The sequence below is a fragment of the Lathyrus oleraceus genome, chromosome 3 (genome assembly GCF_024323335.1).
Source record: "Lathyrus oleraceus cultivar Zhongwan6 chromosome 3, CAAS_Psat_ZW6_1.0, whole genome shotgun sequence".
In the NCBI taxonomy this organism is placed as follows: domain Eukaryota; kingdom Viridiplantae; phylum Streptophyta; class Magnoliopsida; order Fabales; family Fabaceae; genus Lathyrus; species Lathyrus oleraceus.
The window spans coordinates 533061807-533081334 of NC_066581.1; the positions used below are offsets into that span (position 1 = coordinate 533061807).

General features: G+C 39.5%; 1 protein-coding gene across 1 annotated transcript in view; it reads left to right on the forward strand.

Annotated features, from left to right (window-relative positions):
• LOC127132000 (plasma membrane ATPase 1) overlaps positions 1-16905 on the forward strand; it is a 35155-nt gene extending 18250 nt beyond the window's left edge. Inside the window, exons 12-15 of the mRNA XM_051060869.1 lie at positions 15032-15229; positions 15476-15558; positions 16039-16224; positions 16798-16905. Coding sequence (XP_050916826.1) covers positions 15032-15229; positions 15476-15558; positions 16039-16224; positions 16798-16905 — 575 coding nt within the window. The remainder of the gene's footprint in view (positions 1-15031; positions 15230-15475; positions 15559-16038; positions 16225-16797) is intronic.
• Positions 16906-19528: the final 2623 nt, after the last annotated feature.

Here is a 19528-nt window from a genome sequence, read left to right on the forward strand (position 1 = left end):
CAGGACAAGTGAACTCTTTACCATCCATAGTTGTAATAGTCAATGCACCGTCTGAGAAGGCTCTCTTGACAACATATGGGCCTTCATAATTAGGAGTCCACTTGCCCCTAGATTCAGGTTTGAAAGATAAAATCTTCTTGAGCACGAGGTCACCTTCTTGGAGCACACGGGGCTTAACCTTCTTATCAAAAGCTTTCTTCATTCTCTGCAGATATAACTGACCATGACACATGGCAGTCAATCTCTTCTCTTCAATCAAATTCAACTGATCATATCTTCTCTGATACCATTCAGCTTTAGTCAACTTGGCTTCCATCAACACACAGATTGGTGGGATCTCAACCTACATGGGGAGCACAACTTCCATGCCATAAACAAGAGAGAAAGGGATTGCCCCTGTCGAAGTGCGGACGGATGTACGACACCTATGCAAAGAAAATGGGAACATTTCATGCCAATCTTTGTGTTGGTTCTATGTGTTGGCATCAATTTTGGTAAAACCTAGAGTGTTCACAAGTTGTCACAAGTGTTGTCTTGACATAAGATGATAGGATCCTGCAAGGTGTTTAAAATATAGATGTGCAGGATTTAGCTGAGATGTCAGACCCGATGTCAAGACATTTGTATACAGAACATTCAGTCTAAATGTTATGTATTTTGTGATTGCGCTTTTTATGCTAATCTATGTGTGATTGATGAGATGATTGAACGCGCCATTCAATCAATAAATTAAAACCAGAGTGATTTATTTTCCAACAAGATATGATCAACTGTCATAAGAAGATACGAATGGAAAATAGTTTTAGGGTTTTGTAATGTCCAAGCCCAGTCAAACACTTCTGTATAAAGGGCATGGAAAACCTGGTTTTAACCCGCAAGAAATAACGAACGAAATAGCGAGAGAGAATAAGGGTTTTAGTCTTGTGTGGTTGTGTGTATTGTGAGCCATTCATTCATCCATAGATGATTGAATTGGATTGACTTTTGAGTTGTAATTTCTCCATTCTAAGCTTTGAAGCATGAGTGTGTGTTTACTTGGTTGAAGCTTTTAAGCAAGATCAAGTAGGTGTTCTTGAAGAGTGTCTTCTTTCATTGTAATATTTGTTTTACATCACTACTGTGATTGAGGGGGAGTGAGTAGGATCTCATATCTAAGAGTTCTTAGATAGAAGTCACACGGGTAGAGATTAGGTGAAAAGACTATAACTTGAAGTTGTTTATTGAGAGTCTTTGAACTAATTTTGTTTAGTGGATTTCCTTCCTGGCTTGGTAGCCCCCAGACATAGGTGAGTTTTCACCGAACTGGGTTAACAATTGCTTGTGTCACTTGTACTACTGTTCTTTATCTTTTATCCTTTTTATATTGTTCAGATATTAGTGTCGTTACATTACCTTCGACATCTTATATCTGATACCAGAATTTCAATTGGTATCAGAGTAGGCATCCTGCTCTGGTTCTGGGTGAGATCTAGTGGCGTTACTTTCTGGTACTATGGATAGAGACGGAGGATCTGTTCACAGACCACCAATTCTGGATGGATCTAACTATGACTACTAGAAACCTCGAATGGTAGCCTTCCTGAAATCTTTAGATAATAAGGCTTGGAAGGTTGTTCTAACAGGCTGGGAACATCCAATTATTACTAAGGAAGGAGAAGTTACAACTGATAAGAAGGATGATGAACAATTGACCAAGGAGGAGGATGAATTAGCCCTTGGAAACTCTAAAGCATTGAATGATATATTCAATGGGGTTGATAAGAACATCTTCAGACTGGTGAACAACTGTGAGGTGGCTAAAGATGCTTGGAATATTCTCAAAACCACTCATGAAGGTACCTCTAGAGTGAACATGTCTAGATTGCAGTTGCTCACTACCAAGTTTGAAAATTTGAGGATGAAAGAAGATGAAAATGTTCATGATTTTCATATGAATATCCTTGAAATTGCTAATGCCTCAGGAGCCCTGGGTGAGAAGATGTCAGATGAAAAACTAGTGAGGAAAATACTCAGGTCACTTCCCAAGAGATTTGCCATGAAATTGACAGTCATAGAAGAATCTCAAGACATTTGCAATATGACAGTGGATGAGCTAATTGGATCCCTCCAAACATTTGAGTTGGGAATGTGTGATGGATCTGGAAATAAAGTCAAAAGCATAGCCTTCATGTCAAACACTGAAGAGAAAGAGGAAGAAAGTGGTCAAGATACTGATGAAGAACTGGAAAATGATGTAGCATTATTGGGGAGACAGTTCAACAAAATTCTGAAAAAGATGGATGTAAGGTCTAAGTCTAATGTCAAGAACATCTCATCTAACATCAGTAGGTCCAATCATGCTGGAAGAAGAACAAGATCTGATGAAAAGTCCAAACAAGGAAAAGGAGTTCAGTGTCATGAATGTGATGGGTATGGACACATTAGAGCTGAATGTGGAACCTATCTCAAGAAACAAAATAAGAGTCTTGCCGCTACTTGGTCTGATGAAAGTGAAATAGAAGGAGAGTCTGCAAATCTTGTGACTACCTTGACTGGAAGATGGGGTTCTGATGAAGGCTCAAGTGATGATGAAGTAACCTTTGATGAGTTAGTCACTATGTAACACCCCGATGAAATTAAGATAATTGTTTAAATTAAGTTAATATTTTATTTATTAATTTAATTAAATAATTAGAAAATTATTGGATTATTAATATTATTATTGGGATAATATTATTGGGTTTTATTATTGGAGTATATAAGTTGGAATTTAGAAAAATCCCATTTTTTGGTAAAAAGGTTAATTTCACGTGAAAAGGGAAAAGAGGCAGAAAGGGGAAAAGGGCAAAAGCCAGAGAACGAAGGTTGAAGGAAGGAAAAGCTTGGAGCTCAGAGACTGCCGGATTAACTCAGGTAAGGGGGGTTTATCATCGTTTGATGGGTCTTATGGGATAGCATGTAATGGGTAGTGATGAACCTCTGAATTTGACTCTGATTGAAATGATATGTGATGAATTTGTGAAATATTGATGAATGAAAATTGGATGATAATTGATGAAATTGTAGGAATTAGATGTAGTAAGGTTAGCGATTTGAGAAGTTGAATGTATCTGAGTTGTAATTGATAAAACGAACGAACGTGTATGAAAATTGGACTGTGAGAGGTTGGATCTGAAGGATCTCGTAGCAGAGAAAACCCATAGCAGATCTGGAACACTGGATTCTGGTCATACGCGTATGGCACTAGGCAATACGCGTATGGGATGGCTTGAAAATGGGGGTTTGGCGCTGGTACGCGCCATACGCGTGTGATACGCGTATCCCTGGAGTGGTACGCGTATGGTGTATGCTATACGCGTATGAGTGAAGGAGATGATGTTTTGAACGTGAAAGTGTCTCTGTTGGTACGCGTATGAGGATGTGGTACGCGTAGCATACGCGTATGGGCGTGGGCATTACGCGTATGGACTTGGTCAGGTTTGGGCAATACGCGTATGGGCATAGGCAATACGCGTATGGGCAGATTTGTGATTTTCCTGAACAGTGGTCGTGCAGTTTTTGGTGGTTTAGGCTGAGTGATGTACTTAGCTAAGGTATGATGTGGTAGGGATCATTTCCCGTTGTTTTGAAGAGTATAGGTATTAGTAGAGTGCGCTAATACTATGATTGATTATGTGGCATGATATGATATGCTTTTGTTGATGATATGTGATGGTATACATGATGATGTGAATGTATGCATTTGTGAATAGACTGTTTTATGGCTTAGAGTGTGAGCATACGTCTATTCTTGAGTCGTTGTTGTTGTTGCATTGCTAGGTGATTAGCATGCATATTGTGGCCCATTTGGGGTGGTAGCTAATTCCCATGGTGCGGAATTAGTGAGTAAATCATTTTGATTGTTGTTGTTGATGTTTGCATGCTAGGTGATTAGCGTGCATAGCATGGCCCATTTGGGGTGGTAGCTAATTCCCATGGTGAGGAATTAGTGAGTGAGTCACTATGTCTCAAATGAGTGGGACTGGTGAGCTTGGTAGCCGTTCCTGGATTTGGACGGTGAGGTTGAACTATATGTTCACAAATAGTCGGTACCGCATGCATGGAGTCTCATTGCATAATATATGTATGGCGTGTAATATGAATGGATGTATTCCAATATTACACGTGTGTTTGTGTTGGTATTTGTTGTGTTGTTATTTAGTATGATGTTGAATTAATATGCTGTTCCTGAATGTGTGTTTTGATTAGGGTGATGAAGTGTGTTGAATCACTTAACATAACATGATATTTTATAATACTCATTATATTGATTGAGAAACTCACCCTTACAACTCTTTTTCAGGTAACGAGAAATGAGTTGAGTAGAAGCTAATTATTGGAGTCTAGTGTAGTCTCCGTAGTGGGTCGTGCTCTGATAGATGTAACATCGGGATGGGTTGTTTAACTTGTTTCGAATGTTTATTGTTGGTTGAGAACCATTTTACATGTAATGTTTTACATGATTGATGAAACTTACATCCGCTGTGTTTTATGCAACTGTTTTGATTTAATAAAAGAGCATGACCGTTATATTGTTGAATGGTGTGAATATTATGTGTGACACCCTTGAAGGGCATAATTACTCTAAATTGTTATATGTTTGTTATTTTAATTAAATAATTGGGTTTTTTTTAGAAGGGTGTTACATTAGTGGTATCAGAGCATAGTCGGTCGAGTCGAGTCGTAATTATTCTGTTTCCCCTGTACGGTATAGGTGTTGTGTAACCTATCAGTACTTATTGTTTTAGTTTGTTTGGGTTTTCAGAATAGAGATGGCTGGAAGAGGTAGAGACGATGCTGCAATTGCTGAGGCTCTGGGTATGCTAGCTGGAGTACTTGGAGGAAATCCGAATGTTGTGGGAATGGGAGCTGCTCGTCAACTGAGTGAGTTCCAGAAGAACAATCCTCCAATGTTCAAGGGAGCATACGATCCAGATGGTGCTCAGAAGTGGTTGAAGGAGATTGAGAGGATCTTCCGAGTGACTGAGTGTGCCGATAACCAGAAGGTCAGGTTCGGTACGCATATGCTGTCAGAAGAAGCTGATGATTGGTGGGTTGCTACCCGCACTGAGTTGGAAACTGCTGGGAATGCTGAAATCACTTGGGCTGTGTTCAGAGAGAGATTCCTGAGGAAGTATTTTCCAGAGGATGTTAGAGGGAAGAAAGAGATAGAGTTCTTGGAATTGAAGCAGGGTAACAAGTCTGTTACAGAGTATGCTGCTAAGTTCACAGAGCTGTCGAAGTATTATACTCCCTATAGTGAGGCTGCTGGAGAATTTTCAAAGTGTGTGAAGTTTGAGAACAGGCTGCTTCCCGAGATCAAACAGGCTATTGGATATCAGCGGATCAGGGTGTTTTCTGACTTGGTTGACTGTTGCAGGATTTTTGAACAAGATTCCAAAGCCAGAGCAGAGAGCTATCAGCAAAGGGTTGATAGGAAAGGTAAGAGTCAGAATGATCGTGGAAAACCGAATGCAGCTGGCAAAGGTTTTCAGAGACAGAGTGGGATGAAGAGGCCTAGTGGGGGAGACTCTAGTGCTCCTGCTAAGTGTTATAGATGTGGTCAGGCTGGGCATCGTATCCATGAGTGTACCAGTAATGAGAAGAAATGTTTCAAGTGTGGAAAAGGTGGTCACTTGGCTGCAGACTGCCGGTTGAAGACTGTGACTTGTTTCAACTGTGGAGAGTTGGGTCATATCAGTCCACAGTGTCCTAAGCCGAAGAAAGAGAATCAGTCAGGAGGCAAGGTCTTTGCTTTATCGGGTTCTGAGACTTCTGCAGATGATCGTTTGATCCGAGGTACGTGTTATATTAATGGCTTTCCTCTTGTAGCTATTATTGACACAGGTGCTACTCATTCCTTTATATCTTTGGATTGTGCTGTGAAACTTAAGTTAGAGATATCTGAGATGTATGGTAGTATGGTGATTGATACTCCTGCAAAGGGTTCAGTGACTACTACTTCAGTCTGTTTGAATTGTCCTTTGAGTATTTTTGGTAGAGACTTTGGGATGGACCTTGTGTGTCTTCCACTAGTGCAGGTTGATGTTATCCTGGGTATGAACTGGTTGGTGTTTAACCGAGTCTACATCAACTGTTTTGATAAGACTGTGATTTTTCCTGAGATTGAAGAAGGAAAGAGTTTATTTCTATCTGCAAAGCAAGTGAATGAGGAAGTAGCAGATGGAGCAGAGTTGTTTATGCTGTTAGCGACTTTGGAGGCTAAAGATAAATTGGTGATTGGTGATCTGGCTGTGGTGTGTGATTTTCCTGATGTGTTTCCTGAAGAAGTGAATGAATTGCCGCCAGAGCGTGAAGTTGAGTTCTCGATTGAATTGGTACCTGGTACTAGACCGATATCGATGGCTCCGTATCGTATGTCTGCTGTTGAGTTAACTGAGTTGAAGAGTCAGTTGGAAGATCTGTTGGATAAGAAATTTATTCGTCCGAGTGTGTCACCGTGGGGTGCACCAGTGTTATTGGTTAAGAAGAAAGAAGGTACTATGAGGTTGTGTGTGGACTACAGGCAACTGAATAAAGTGACGATCAAGAATCGGTATCCTTTGCCGAGGATTGATGATCTGATGGATCAGTTGGTTGGTGCGAGTGTGTTCAGCAAAATAGATTTGAGATCTGGGTATCATCAGATACGTGTGAAAACTGAGGATATTCAGAAGACTGCTTTCAGAACAAGGTATGGATATTATGAGTATTCTGTAATGCCTTTTGGTGTGACTAATGCGCCTGGAGTATTCATGGAGTATATGAATAGGATTTTCCATCCGTACCTAGACCAGTTTGTTGTGGTGTTTATTGATGACATTTTGGTGTATTCGAAATCTGAAGAAGAGCATGCTGAGCATTTGAGAGTGGTTTTAGAAGTTCTCCGAGAAAAGAAGTTATTTGCTAAACTGTCAAAGTGTGAATTTTGGTTAGAAGAGGTGAGTTTTCTTGGTCATGTGATTTCAAGAGGTGGTGTTGCTGTTGATCCTTCTAAGATAGAAGCGGTGTCTAAGTGGGAAGCTCCGAAGTCTGTTGCTGAGATTCGAAGTTTCCTTGGTTTGGCTGGTTATTATAGGAAGTTCATTGAAGGATTTTCTAAGTTGGCGTTACCGTTGACGATGTTGACTAGAAAGGGGCAAGCGTTTGTTTGGGATTCAAAATGTGAAGAAGGTTTCCAAGAGTTAAAGAGAAGGTTGACTACTGCTCCTATTCTGATATTACCGAGCTCGTCGGAATCATTTGAGGTTTACTGTGATGCTTCATTGTTGGGTTTGGGTGGCGTGTTGATGCAGAATAAGCAGGTTATAGCTTATGCTTCGAGACAACTGAGGGTTCATGAGAGGAACTATCCGACACATGATTTAGAGTTGGCAGCCGTGGTATTTGTTCTGAAGTTATGGAGGCATTATTTGTACGGATCGAGATTTGAAGTTTTCAGTGACCATAAAAGTTTAAAGTATTTGTTTGATCAGAAAGAGCTGAATATGAGACAGAGGAGATGGTTAGAATTTCTGAAGGATTATGACTTTGGTTTGAATTACCATCCGGGTAAAGCAAACGTAGTAGCTGATGCATTGAGTCGGAAATCATTGCATATGTCTATGTTAATGGTTAAAGAATTGGATTTAATTGAGCAGTTTAGAGATTTGAGTTTGGTGTGTGAGAGTACTCACAATAGTGTTAAATTGGGAATGTTGAAGTTAACGAGTAATATTTTGGATGAGATCAGAGAGGGTCAGAAATCCGATATGCTTTTGGTTGATAAGTTGACTTTAGTGAATCAAGGCCAAGGTGGTGAATTCAGAGTTGATGAGAATGGTGTTTTGAAATTTGGTAATCGGGTGTGTATTCCGGATGTTACCGAACTTAAGAAGAGTATTCTGGAGGAAGGACATCGTAGTGGCTTGAGCATTCATCCTGGAGCTACAAAGATGTATCATGATTTGAAAAAGCTATTTTGGTGGCCGGGAATGAAAAGAGAAATTGCGAGTTTTGTTTATTCCTGTTTGACTTGTCAGAAGTCGAAGATTGAGCATCAGAAGCCGTCTGGGCTAATGCAACCGTTGGCTATTCCAGAGTGGAAGTGGGATAGTATCAGTATGGATTTTGTCTCGGGTTTGCCGAGGACAAGTAGGAATTTTGAAGCTATTTGGGTGATTGTTGACAGATTGACGAAGTCGGCTCATTTCATTCCGATCAGAATGGATTATCCGTTAGAAAGATTAGCCGAGTTGTATATTGAGAAGATTGTAAGTTTGCATGGTATTCCGTCTAGTATTGTTTCGGACAGAGATCCTAGATTTACGTCGAAGTTCTGGGAAGGTTTGCAGAGGGCTTTGGGAACTAAGCTGAGATTGAGTTCTGCATATCATCCGCAGACTGATGGTCAGACTGAGAGGACGATTCAGTCGCTAGAGGATCTTTTGAGAGCTTGTGTTTTGGAGAAGGGAGGTGCTTGGGATTTTTATTTACCTTTGATTGAGTTTACCTACAACAATAGTTTTCATTCGAGCATTGGTATGGCACCGTTTGAAGCTTTGTATGGTAGGAGATGCCGGACACCGTTATGTTGGTATGAGTCCGGTGAGAGTGCTGTGGTTGGACCGGAGATTGTTCAACAGACTACAGAAAAGATTAAGATGATTCAGGAGAAGATGAGAATTGCTCAGAGTCGTCAGAAGAGTTATCATGATAAGAGGAGGAAGTCACTTGAGTTCCAAGAGGGAGATCATGTGTTTCTTCGTGTTACTCCGATAACTGGAGTTGGTCGAGCTTTGAAGTCGAAGAAGTTGACACCTCGATTTATTGGTCCTTATCAGATTTTGGAGAGGATAGGGGAGGTAGCCTATCGTATCGCTTTACCGCCGTCGCTTGCGAATTTGCATGAGGTTTTTCATGTGTCTCAGTTGAGGAGGTACGTTCATGATCCGTCGCATGTAGTCCAAGTAGATGATGTACAGGTGAGAGATAACCTGACTGTTGAAACATCACCTATGAGAATCGAGGATCGAGAGTTGAAGCAGTTGCGGGGTAAAGAGATCGCCTTGGTGAAGGTAGCTTGGGGAGGACCAGCAGGTGGCAACGTGACTTGGGAACTGGAGAGTAAGATGAAGGAGTCTTACCCAGAGTTGTTCGCTTGAGGTATGTTTTCGAGGACGAAAACTCTTTTAGTGGGGGAGAGTTGTAACACCCCGATGAAATTAAGATAATTGTTTAAATTAAGTTAATATTTTATTTATTAATTTAATTAAATAATTAGAAAATTATTGGATTATTAATATTATTATTGGGATAATATTATTGGGTTTTATTATTGGAGTATATAAGTTGGAATTTAGAAAAATCCCATTTTTTGGTAAAAAGGTTAATTTCACGTGAAAAGGGAAAAGAGGCAGAAAAGGGAAAAGGGCAAAAGCCAGAGAACGAAGGTTGAAGGAAGGAAAAGCTTGGAGCTCAGAGACTGCCGGATTAACTCAGGTAAGGGGGGTTTATCATCGTTTGATGGGTCTTATGGGATAGCATGTAATGGGTAGTGATGAACCTCTGAATTTGACTCTGATTGAAATGATATGTGATGAATTTGTGAAATATTGATGAATGAAAATTGGATGATAATTGATGAAATTGTAGGAATTAGATGTAGTAAGGTTAGCGATTTGAGAAGTTGAATGTATCTGAGTTGTAATTGATAAAACGAACGAACGTGTATGAAAATTGGACTGTGAGAGGTTGGATCTGAAGGATCTCGTAGCAGAGAAAACCCATAGCAGATCTGGAACACTGGATTCTGGTCATACGCGTATGGCACTAGGCAATACGCGTATGGGATGGCTTGAAAATGGGGGTTTGGCGCTGGTACGCGCCATACGCGTGTGATACGCGTATCCCTGGAGTGGTACGCGTATGGTGTATGCTATACGCGTATGAGTGAAGGAGATGATGTTTTGAACGTGAAAGTGTCTCTGTTGGTACGCGTATGAGGATGTGGTACGCGTAGCATACGCGTATGGGCGTGGGCATTACGCGTATGGACTTGGTCAGGTTTGGGCAATACGCGTATGGGCATAGGCAATACGCGTATGGGCAGATTTGTGATTTTCCTGAACAGTGGTCGTGCAGTTTTTGGTGGTTTAGGCTGAGTGATGTACTTAGCTAAGGTATGATGTGGTAGGGATCATTTCCCGTTGTTTTGAAGAGTATAGGTATTAGTAGAGTGCGCTAATACTATGATTGATTATGTGGCATGATATGATATGCTTTTGTTGATGATATGTGATGGTATACATGATGATGTGAATGTATGCATTTGTGAATAGACTGTTTTATGGCTTAGAGTGTGAGCATACGTCTATTCTTGAGTCGTTGTTGTTGTTGCATTGCTAGGTGATTAGCATGCATATTGTGGCCCATTTGGGGTGGTAGCTAATTCCCATGGTGCGGAATTAGTGAGTAAATCATTTTGATTGTTGTTGTTGATGTTTGCATGCTAGGTGATTAGCGTGCATAGCATGGCCCATTTGGGGTGGTAGCTAATTCCCATGGTGAGGAATTAGTGAGTGAGTCACTATGTCTCAAATGAGTGGGACTGGTGAGCTTGGTAGCCGTTCCTGGATTTGGACGGTGAGGTTGAACTATATGTTCACAAATAGTCGGTACCGCATGCATGGAGTCTCATTGCATAATATATGTATGGCGTGTAATATGAATGGATGTATTCCAATATTACACGTGTGTTTGTGTTGGTATTTGTTGTGTTGTTATTTAGTATGATGTTGAATTAATATGCTGTTCCTGAATGTGTGTTTTGATTAGGGTGATGAAGTGTGTTGAATCACTTAACATAACATGATATTTTATAATACTCATTATATTGATTGAGAAACTCACCCTTACAACTCTTTTTCAGGTAACGAGAAATGAGTTGAGTAGAAGCTAATTATTGGAGTCTAGTGTAGTCTCCGTAGTGGGTCGTGCTCTGATAGATGTAACATCGGGATGGGTTGTTTAACTTGTTTCGAATGTTTATTGTTGGTTGAGAACCATTTTACATGTAATGTTTTACATGATTGATGAAACTTACATCCGCTGTGTTTTATGCAACTGTTTTGATTTAATAAAAGAGCATGACCGTTATATTGTTGAATGGTGTGAATATTATGTGTGACACCCTTGAAGGGCATAATTACTCTGAATTGTTATATGTTTGTTATTTTAATTAAATAATTGGGTTTTTTTTAGAAGGGTGTTACACACTACCTACAAAAAGTTGTGTTACAGAAGTGAAGAAGTGTGTCAACAAGTGGAAAGTCAGAAGAAATTGATAACACAACTGGAGGATGAGAAGACATAACACTTGGAAACCATATCTAAGTTGAAGACTGAAGTAGTGTTCTTGAACTCAAAACTGGATGAGATGACAAAGTATGTCAGAATGCTAAACAATGGATCTGACACCTTAGACAAAATTCTCCAGACTGGAAAAATGGCAGGAGACAAGTCTAGCCTTGGGTTCAATGAATCCAAACCTGAGTGTAGTCACACTGGTAGCAAACCAAAGATGTCATAGCATGTGTCACAACATCATAAGGAAAGACAACATAAAGGAAAACACCAAAGATGGAGATGTCATTATTGTGGAAAATTTGGCCACATAAAACCATTTTGCTTTAAGTTGTACGACTATCCTAGTCCTTCTCATCATCAACCTAGACCCAAACACCACATCCCTGTCAATAGAAAATAATGGGTTCATAGGAATGGTGCTACTAACCTGATAGCTCACACTTCCTTCAGAGTTTCAGCCAAAGAAGATTGGTATTTTGACAGTGGATGCTCCAGACACATGAATGGAAGCAAAAACCTGCTAATTGACCTTCATCCTCATGCCACCAGCTATGTAACCTTTGGTGATGGAGTAAAGTGTGAAATCAAGGGGATTGGAAAGCTAAACTGCCCTGGAGTCCCTAACCTTGACAATGTGCTACTTGTTAAAGGGCTGACTGCAAACCTAATCAGCATCAGTCAACTATGTGACCAAGGTATAAATGTAAACTTCACAAAAACCGAATGCCTGATTACTAATAAAGAAAATGAAGTGATCATGAAAGGAGTCAGGTCTAAGGACAACTGCTATATGTGGAGTTCTCAAGAAACTGGTTATTCATCAATGTGTACTCTAGCCAAAGAAGAAGAAGTGAAGTTATGGAATCAAAAATTGGGCCATCTGCATCTTAAAGTAATGAAGAGGATTATATTTGTTGAAGCTGTCAGAGGAATCCCAAACTTAAAAATTAATGAAGGAAGAGTTTATGGGGAGTGTCAGATTGGAAAACAGACAAAGATGTCACATCAGAAGCTCAGACATGACACCACTTCCAGAGTGCTGGAACTTCTCCATATGGACTTGATGGGACCTATGCAGGTGGAAAGTCTTGGTGGAAAAAGTATGCATATGTGGTGGTGGATGACTTCTCCAGATACACCTGGGTCAATTTTATAAGGGAAAAATCTGATGTATTTGAGGTATTCAAAGATCTTTGCCTAAGACTTCAAAGAGAAAAAGAAAGTCAGGTTATCAGAATCAGAAGTGATCATGGGAAAGAATTTGAGAACAAAAAATTTGCTGGATTCTGTTCATCTGAAGGAATTATTCATGAGTTCTCATCTCCCATTACCCCTCAGCAACATGGTGTGGTAGAAAGGAAAAATAGAACTCTCCAAGAATCTGCCAGAGCTATGATTCATGCTAAGAAATTGCCCTACCACTTCTGGGCTGAAGCTATGAACACAGCCTTCTATGTTCACAATAGAGTAACCTTGAAGAAATGGACTCCTACTACTTTATATGAAGTCTGGAAAGAAAGAAGACCTACTGTCAAATACTTCCATGTGTTTGGTAGTAAATGTTATATCCTGATTGATCATGAACAAAGAAGGAAGATGGATCCCAAGAGTGATGAAGGAATATTTCTGGGTTACTCAACAAACATCAGAGCATTTAGAGTCTTTAATTCCAGAATAAAAGTAATGATGGAATCTATCAATGTTGTGGTTGATGATCAATAGACTGATGTCACAGACGATGTTGAGACATCTTTAAATGATGCCCCAACTGATTTCTCAGACAAAAGTAATGAGAGTGAACTCACTCAAGCTAAACCTGAAGCTGACAAAATTAATAAGGGACCCTCTATCAGAATTCAAAAGGATCATCCTAAAGATCTCATTATAGGAGACCCAAATAAAGGGGTCACAACTAGATCAAGGGAAGTGATCTTACATGGCTGTTTTGTGTCCAAGATTGAGCCTAGGAATGTCAAGGAAGCCTTAACTGATGAATTCTGGATCAATGCCATGCAGGAAGAGTTAGGCCAATTCAAGAGAAATTAAGTATGGGAACTGGTTCCAAGACCTGAAGGAATAAATGTTATTGGAAAAAAATGGGTTTACATGAATAAATCTGATGAACAAGGGGTGGTTACTAAAAATAAAGCAAGATTGGTAGCACAAGGATACAGTCAAGTTGAAGGAGTTGACTTTGATGAAACATTTGCCCATGTAGCTCGCCTTGAGTCCATTAGACTATTGCTTGGAGTGGCATGTATTCTGAAGTTTAAACTGTTCCAAATGGATGTAAAAAGTGCCTTCTTGAATGGTTACTTAAATGAGGAAGTGTATGTTGAACAACCTAAAGGGTTTACAGATCCAAATCTTCCAAAACATGTGTATAAGTTGAGGAAAGCCCTCTATGGTTTGAAATAAGCTCCTAGGGCTTGGTATGATAGACTCATAGTGTTTCTCATTGACAATGAATGCAGAAAGGGAGGCATTGATAAGACCTTATTTGTTAAAAATGAAGGAGGAAAACTCATGGTGGCTCAGATATATGTGGATGACATAGTGTTTGGTGGGATGTCAAATAAGATGGTCGAACATTTTATTAAATAAATGCAGTCTGAATTTGAAATGAGCCGTGTTGGAGAGCTGACCTATTTTCTTGGGCTACAAGTCAAGCAGATGGAAGATTCTATCTTTCTATCTCAAAGCAAATATGCCAAAAACATTGTTAAGAAGTTTGGCATGGAGAATGCAAGTCATAAAAGGACAGCTGCTCCTACTCATTTGAAAGTCTCTAAAGATGAAAATGGTGTTAGTGTAGATCAAAGTCTCTATAGAAGCATGATAGGGAGTCTTCTATATCTCACAGCAAGCAGACCTGGCATTGCTTTTTCAGTAGGTGCTTGTGCTAGATATCAAGCTGAACCAAAAGTCAGTCACATAAACCAAGTGAAAAGGATACCGAAATATGTCAATGACACCAATGACTATGGGATGCTATACACTCATGGATCTGGATCCGTGCTGACTGGATATTATGATGCTGATTGGGCTGGAAGTGCTAATGATAGGAAAAGCACATCAGGAGGATGCTTCTTCTTGGGGAACAACTTAATACCATGGTTCAGTAAGAAACAAAATTGTGTGTCTCTGTCCACTACTGAAGCTGAATACATAGCAGCTGAAAGTAGTTGTTCTCAACTGGTTTGGATGAAACAGATGTTGACTGAATACAATGTCACACAAGATGTCATAACATTGTACTGTGAAAACCTGAGTGCTATAAATATTTCTAAGAATCCTATTCAGCACAGCAGGACAAAACATATTGATATTCGTCATCATTTTATTAGAGAGCTAGTGGAAGATAAAATCATAGTCCTAGAGCATGTTGCTATTGAAATGCAGTTAGTTGATATCTTTACAAAGGCCTTGGATGCAAATCAATTTGAATCTCTAAGAGGGAAATTAGGGATTTGTATTTATGAGAATTTGTAGCAATTAATTTGGAGTGGAAAAGGTAATAAAAATATTGTCTGCCCACTTAAAATAAAGTGCCCCATTTATGGTAAATCATCACCTAGTATTGGAAATTCCATCTATTGCCTTTTCACACGTAACCTCTACTCAAACATTTCCAACTTCCTGCAACTTCATCAAACTTCTCTGCTAGGACAACTAAAACCTTTCCACAAAAACAACAAGATGTCACAACATACAACACCATCTGGTTCTAAAACTACCAAACCTACTCACAAAGATAGAACACCTTCTATGGACTTTCTTGATGAAGATATTTTGGACGTGATTCCCATGTCTGTCATTCCAGGCGAAGCTCCTGGCTCATCCGCTACTGCATGCCCTGCTCAAGGTAACAGTTCTAATATCCCCTCCAGCTCTACTCATATTCCTAGTTCTAAGGACGACATGCATCACATTGATCGTGTCATAAGAAACCTAGTCACTAGGATTCTCAATGAAGGACATTATATAAAAGGAGTTTCTACTCCTCTATCAAGAAGGGACCCCTCTCCTGAGGTTGGACCTCATAATGAGAAGGATGATGATTCCTCTAGGTCTGAAAAAGATATGGCTGCTGAAGGTTTGTGCTCTTTAGGGAAAACTTTGTCTGGTAAGAAATTTGTGGCATCACCTACTGCCAATGCTTCACAGTCTAAGAAGCATGGTTCTGCAAAGAAGGTGATTGATATAGAAGTTGATAGTTCGTATGATCAAGATGATAGCTTGCTTCATCACTTGAAGCCTAGTGTAGCTAAGAGGATGAAGACCAGAAAGAGTAGGTATGTGGATGAAATGATGTCAGACAAAACTGCTAAGAAGGCTACTGCTGTATGCCCCTCAAAGTCTTGGAGCAAAGTTGAGGTGAAAAAGAGGAAAGTGAGAGAAATTTTTGAGTCAGATGAAGATGTTGAAGAAGATGTCCCTGACATCTCCCCTGTCAAGAGGACAACTGTTAGGAAATCCCCTATAAAAGTTGTTGTTGTACACCTGGACAATATTTCTTTCCATCTTGAAGATGGAGCAGCAAAATGGAAGTTTGTAATCCAAAGAAGGGTGGCGGTGGAGAGAGACTTGGGCAAGGATGCTGTGGAGGTCAAAGAGGTCATGGACCTTATTAAAACTGATGGATTAATGAAAACTGTTGATGGGTTATCTCAGTGTTATGAAGGACTGGTGAAAGAATTTATGGTCAACATCCCTGAAGACATTGCTGATAAAAACAACAAGGAGTTTTGGAAAGTGTTTGTAAGAGGGAAGTGTATCACTTTTTCTCCCACTGTGATTAATAAGTTTCTAGGAAGAGCAACAGAAGGTGCATGTGAACTAGAAGCCATAGACAATGAGGTCCGTAGGGAAATTACTGCAAGACAGGTCAAGGAGTGGCCTAGCAAGAAGCATCTCCCTGCTGGGAAGCTGACTGTGAAATATGCTATATTGCACAAGATAGAGTCAACAAATTGGGTACCAACCAACCACATCTCTACAATTTCAAATGCCCTTGGAAGGTTCATCTTTACTGTTGGAACCAAGCTAAAATTTGATTATGGTAGATTTATGTTTGAATAAATTATCAAACATGCTTCTACAAATGCAGTGAAACTACCCATAGCTTTTCCCTCAATGATTTGTGGGATTATCCTGAGCCAACACCTTGGAATTCTGAGCATAAATGATCTTCCTAGAAGAAGAAAACCTCCTCTATCAGTTCATTACAAATTGTCTGAAGGCAGTCATGTCGAAGACATTGTCATGACATCTGTTGTGAAGAAGCCAGCCTCAAAAGGTGGTCTTATTGTTGAACTGAAAGAAACTTGTAAAGAATTGGATACAGGGATAAGGGTAGCAAAAGCCAGGAAAGAAGCTTTGGAGGCTCTAATTGAAAGCTTGGAGAAAGCTGAAAGAGAAAATGTTGGACAGACCAAGGAAACAGAAGCCCAAACCTCTAGTGAGAGGTCTAAATCTAAAGATGAATCAAGTGGCAGTTCTGGTTCTGATGTTGATAATGATGCAAGCTCCTCTGACTAGTTTTATTGAAGTTGTCCCACACTCTTCTGATGATGTGCTGTGATGGATGTTCTGGTGTTTCTTTTGGTAGTCATGTTCTGCTACCTTGATGTATTTTTTTTTGGTTCTTTTTGGTTTTTCTGAATTTTTATCTCAGCTTGTATAGCTGTGTGTCTTCTGGGATCTGTAACACTTAACAATCTGCTTTGGCATTCTATGTGACATTTTGTTCGACTAATAGACATTTATTTTGTCTCTTTGGTCTCTTTTGGCTAAAAAGGGGGAGAAGTAGCTAAAGTAGCTATGATATACTATAAACAGATGACAGATGATGTTGAAGATGATGTGTGTTGGAGATAATCTGTTTAGTACAGGTGATGTTAGATGGGGAGGTGTATGTTACAGGTGATGTTGAAGGTGATGTCATATAGGGAGGTGTATGTTATAGGTGATGATAAAGAGGAGAGATGTTCTGTCTGTGTTGAGCAGACTGAGGGGGAGGTGGAGCACAAGCGCATGTGTGTTTAATATGTGTTTACTAGTTGTTTTTTTAGCTAGTAATGTGTATTTTATTATGTCTGCTGCTAAACTGATGATGTGATTATTCTCTTGTGAAACAAATGGTCTGATGTATGTTTTAGCCAAAATTTTCCAAAGGGGGAGTTTGTTGGTTCTATGTGTTGGCATCAATTTTGGTAAAACCTATAGTGTTCACAAGTTGTCACAAGTGTTGTCTTGACATAAGATAACAGGATCCTGCAGGGTGTTTAAAATGTGAATGTGCAGGATTTAGCTGAGATGTCAGACCCGATGTCAAGACATCTGTATACAGAACATTCAGTCTGAATGTTATGTATTTTGTGATTGCGCTTTTTATGCTAATCTATATGTGATTGATGAGATGATTGAACACGCCATTCAATCAGTAATTAAAACCAGAGTGATTTATTTTCCAATAAGATATGATCGGCTGTCATAAGAAGATACGAATGGAAAATAGTTTTAAGGTTTTGTAATGTCCAAGCCCAGTCAAACACTTCTATATAAAGGGCATGGAAAACCTGGTTTTAACACACAAGAAATAACGAACGAAATTGTGAGAGAGAATAAGGGTTTTAGTCTTGTGTGGTCGTGTGTATTGTGAGTCATTCATTCATCCATAGATGATTGAATTGGACTGACTTTTGAGTTGTAATTTGTCCATTCTAAGCTTCGAAGCATGAGTGTGTGTTTACTTGGTTGAAGCTTTTAAGCAAGATCAAGTATGTGTTCTTGAAGAGTGGCTTCTTTCATTGTAATATTTGTTTTACATCACTGCTGTGATTGAGGGAGAGTGAGTAGGATCTGATATCTAAGAGTTCTTAGATAGAAGTCACACAGGTAGAGATTAGGTGAAAAGAATGTAACTTGAAGTTGTTTACTGAGAGTCTTTGAACTAATTATGTTTAGTGGATTTCCTTCCTGGCTTGGTAGCCCCCAGACGTAGGTGAGTTTGCACTGAACTGGGTTAACAATTACTTGTGTCACTTGTACTACTGTTCTTTATCTTTTATCCTATTTATATTGTTCAGATATAAGTATCGTGACATTACCTTCGACATCTCAGATCTGATGTTGTAGCACCTCAAATTTGCACCCCCCATTCATGCATTCATTTCATTTTTAGGTCATTGACATTACCTTAACATTACATTAACACTACATAGTGCATTGCACCCCATCAATCAAGACTGGCATCAGGAGAAGTCATTGGTGCAGGAAGAGCAAGGTTTTTCCATGAGAAAAAGGCTCTATGGGTGTTCCAATGAGCTTATGTGAACCCAAGGTTCATTTTGAAGCAACTTGACCAAGTGTTAGAGGCTCAAAGTCCACAGTGCCGTTTCAGGTCATCTGGGCCCCATAAAAGTCAACTGCATAGTCAACCGAGGGCTAGGAGGTTGAGAAATGGTTTGAGACACTTCATTCATGTCTAAAAGAGGTTTATTCATCATATCAAACATCCACCTTGAAGATTTTGAAGCCAGACCAAAAGTTTCCAAAAATGGAAAGTGACCTGTAATTTTAAGTTTCCAAAAATGGCAAGTTTTTGGACCAACTTCAACTTGACTTTCCAACATCAAGGAGGCTTCAAATGAAATTTTGTCCAACATCAAAGTTGAAGATCTCTCTCTCCCATTTCGAAAAAGTCCAAGATAATGAGCATCTGATGAATGGTTGAGGAGATATGATCAAATCATTTCCAAGTGTGCATGGAACTTCCAAAGGCCATAACTTTTGATCTAGAACTCCAAAATGAGTGGCTCTTTTTGCCTTTTGCTCCTCATGGCATGTAGTTTCCAAATCATTAATCACATTGCATGAAATTTCATCGCATAATCATTTGTTCATTCATGCTTATTTTGGAGGGAAAATCATGAATTTGAAATTGGTGCATCATGTGGACTTTTTAACCATTCAACATGTTCATAAGAGGATTTTGAGTGAAATTGCAAGGCCATTGCTACTGTTCACGTGGGATTGCATGCATAGGGTGAAAAAACCAAATTTTGCATAACACCTCTTTTCTCATTAAAATTTAATTAGCCAAGCCTAAGCATGATTAGGAAATGGATTAACATGTCATATAAATAGCTAATCATAACAG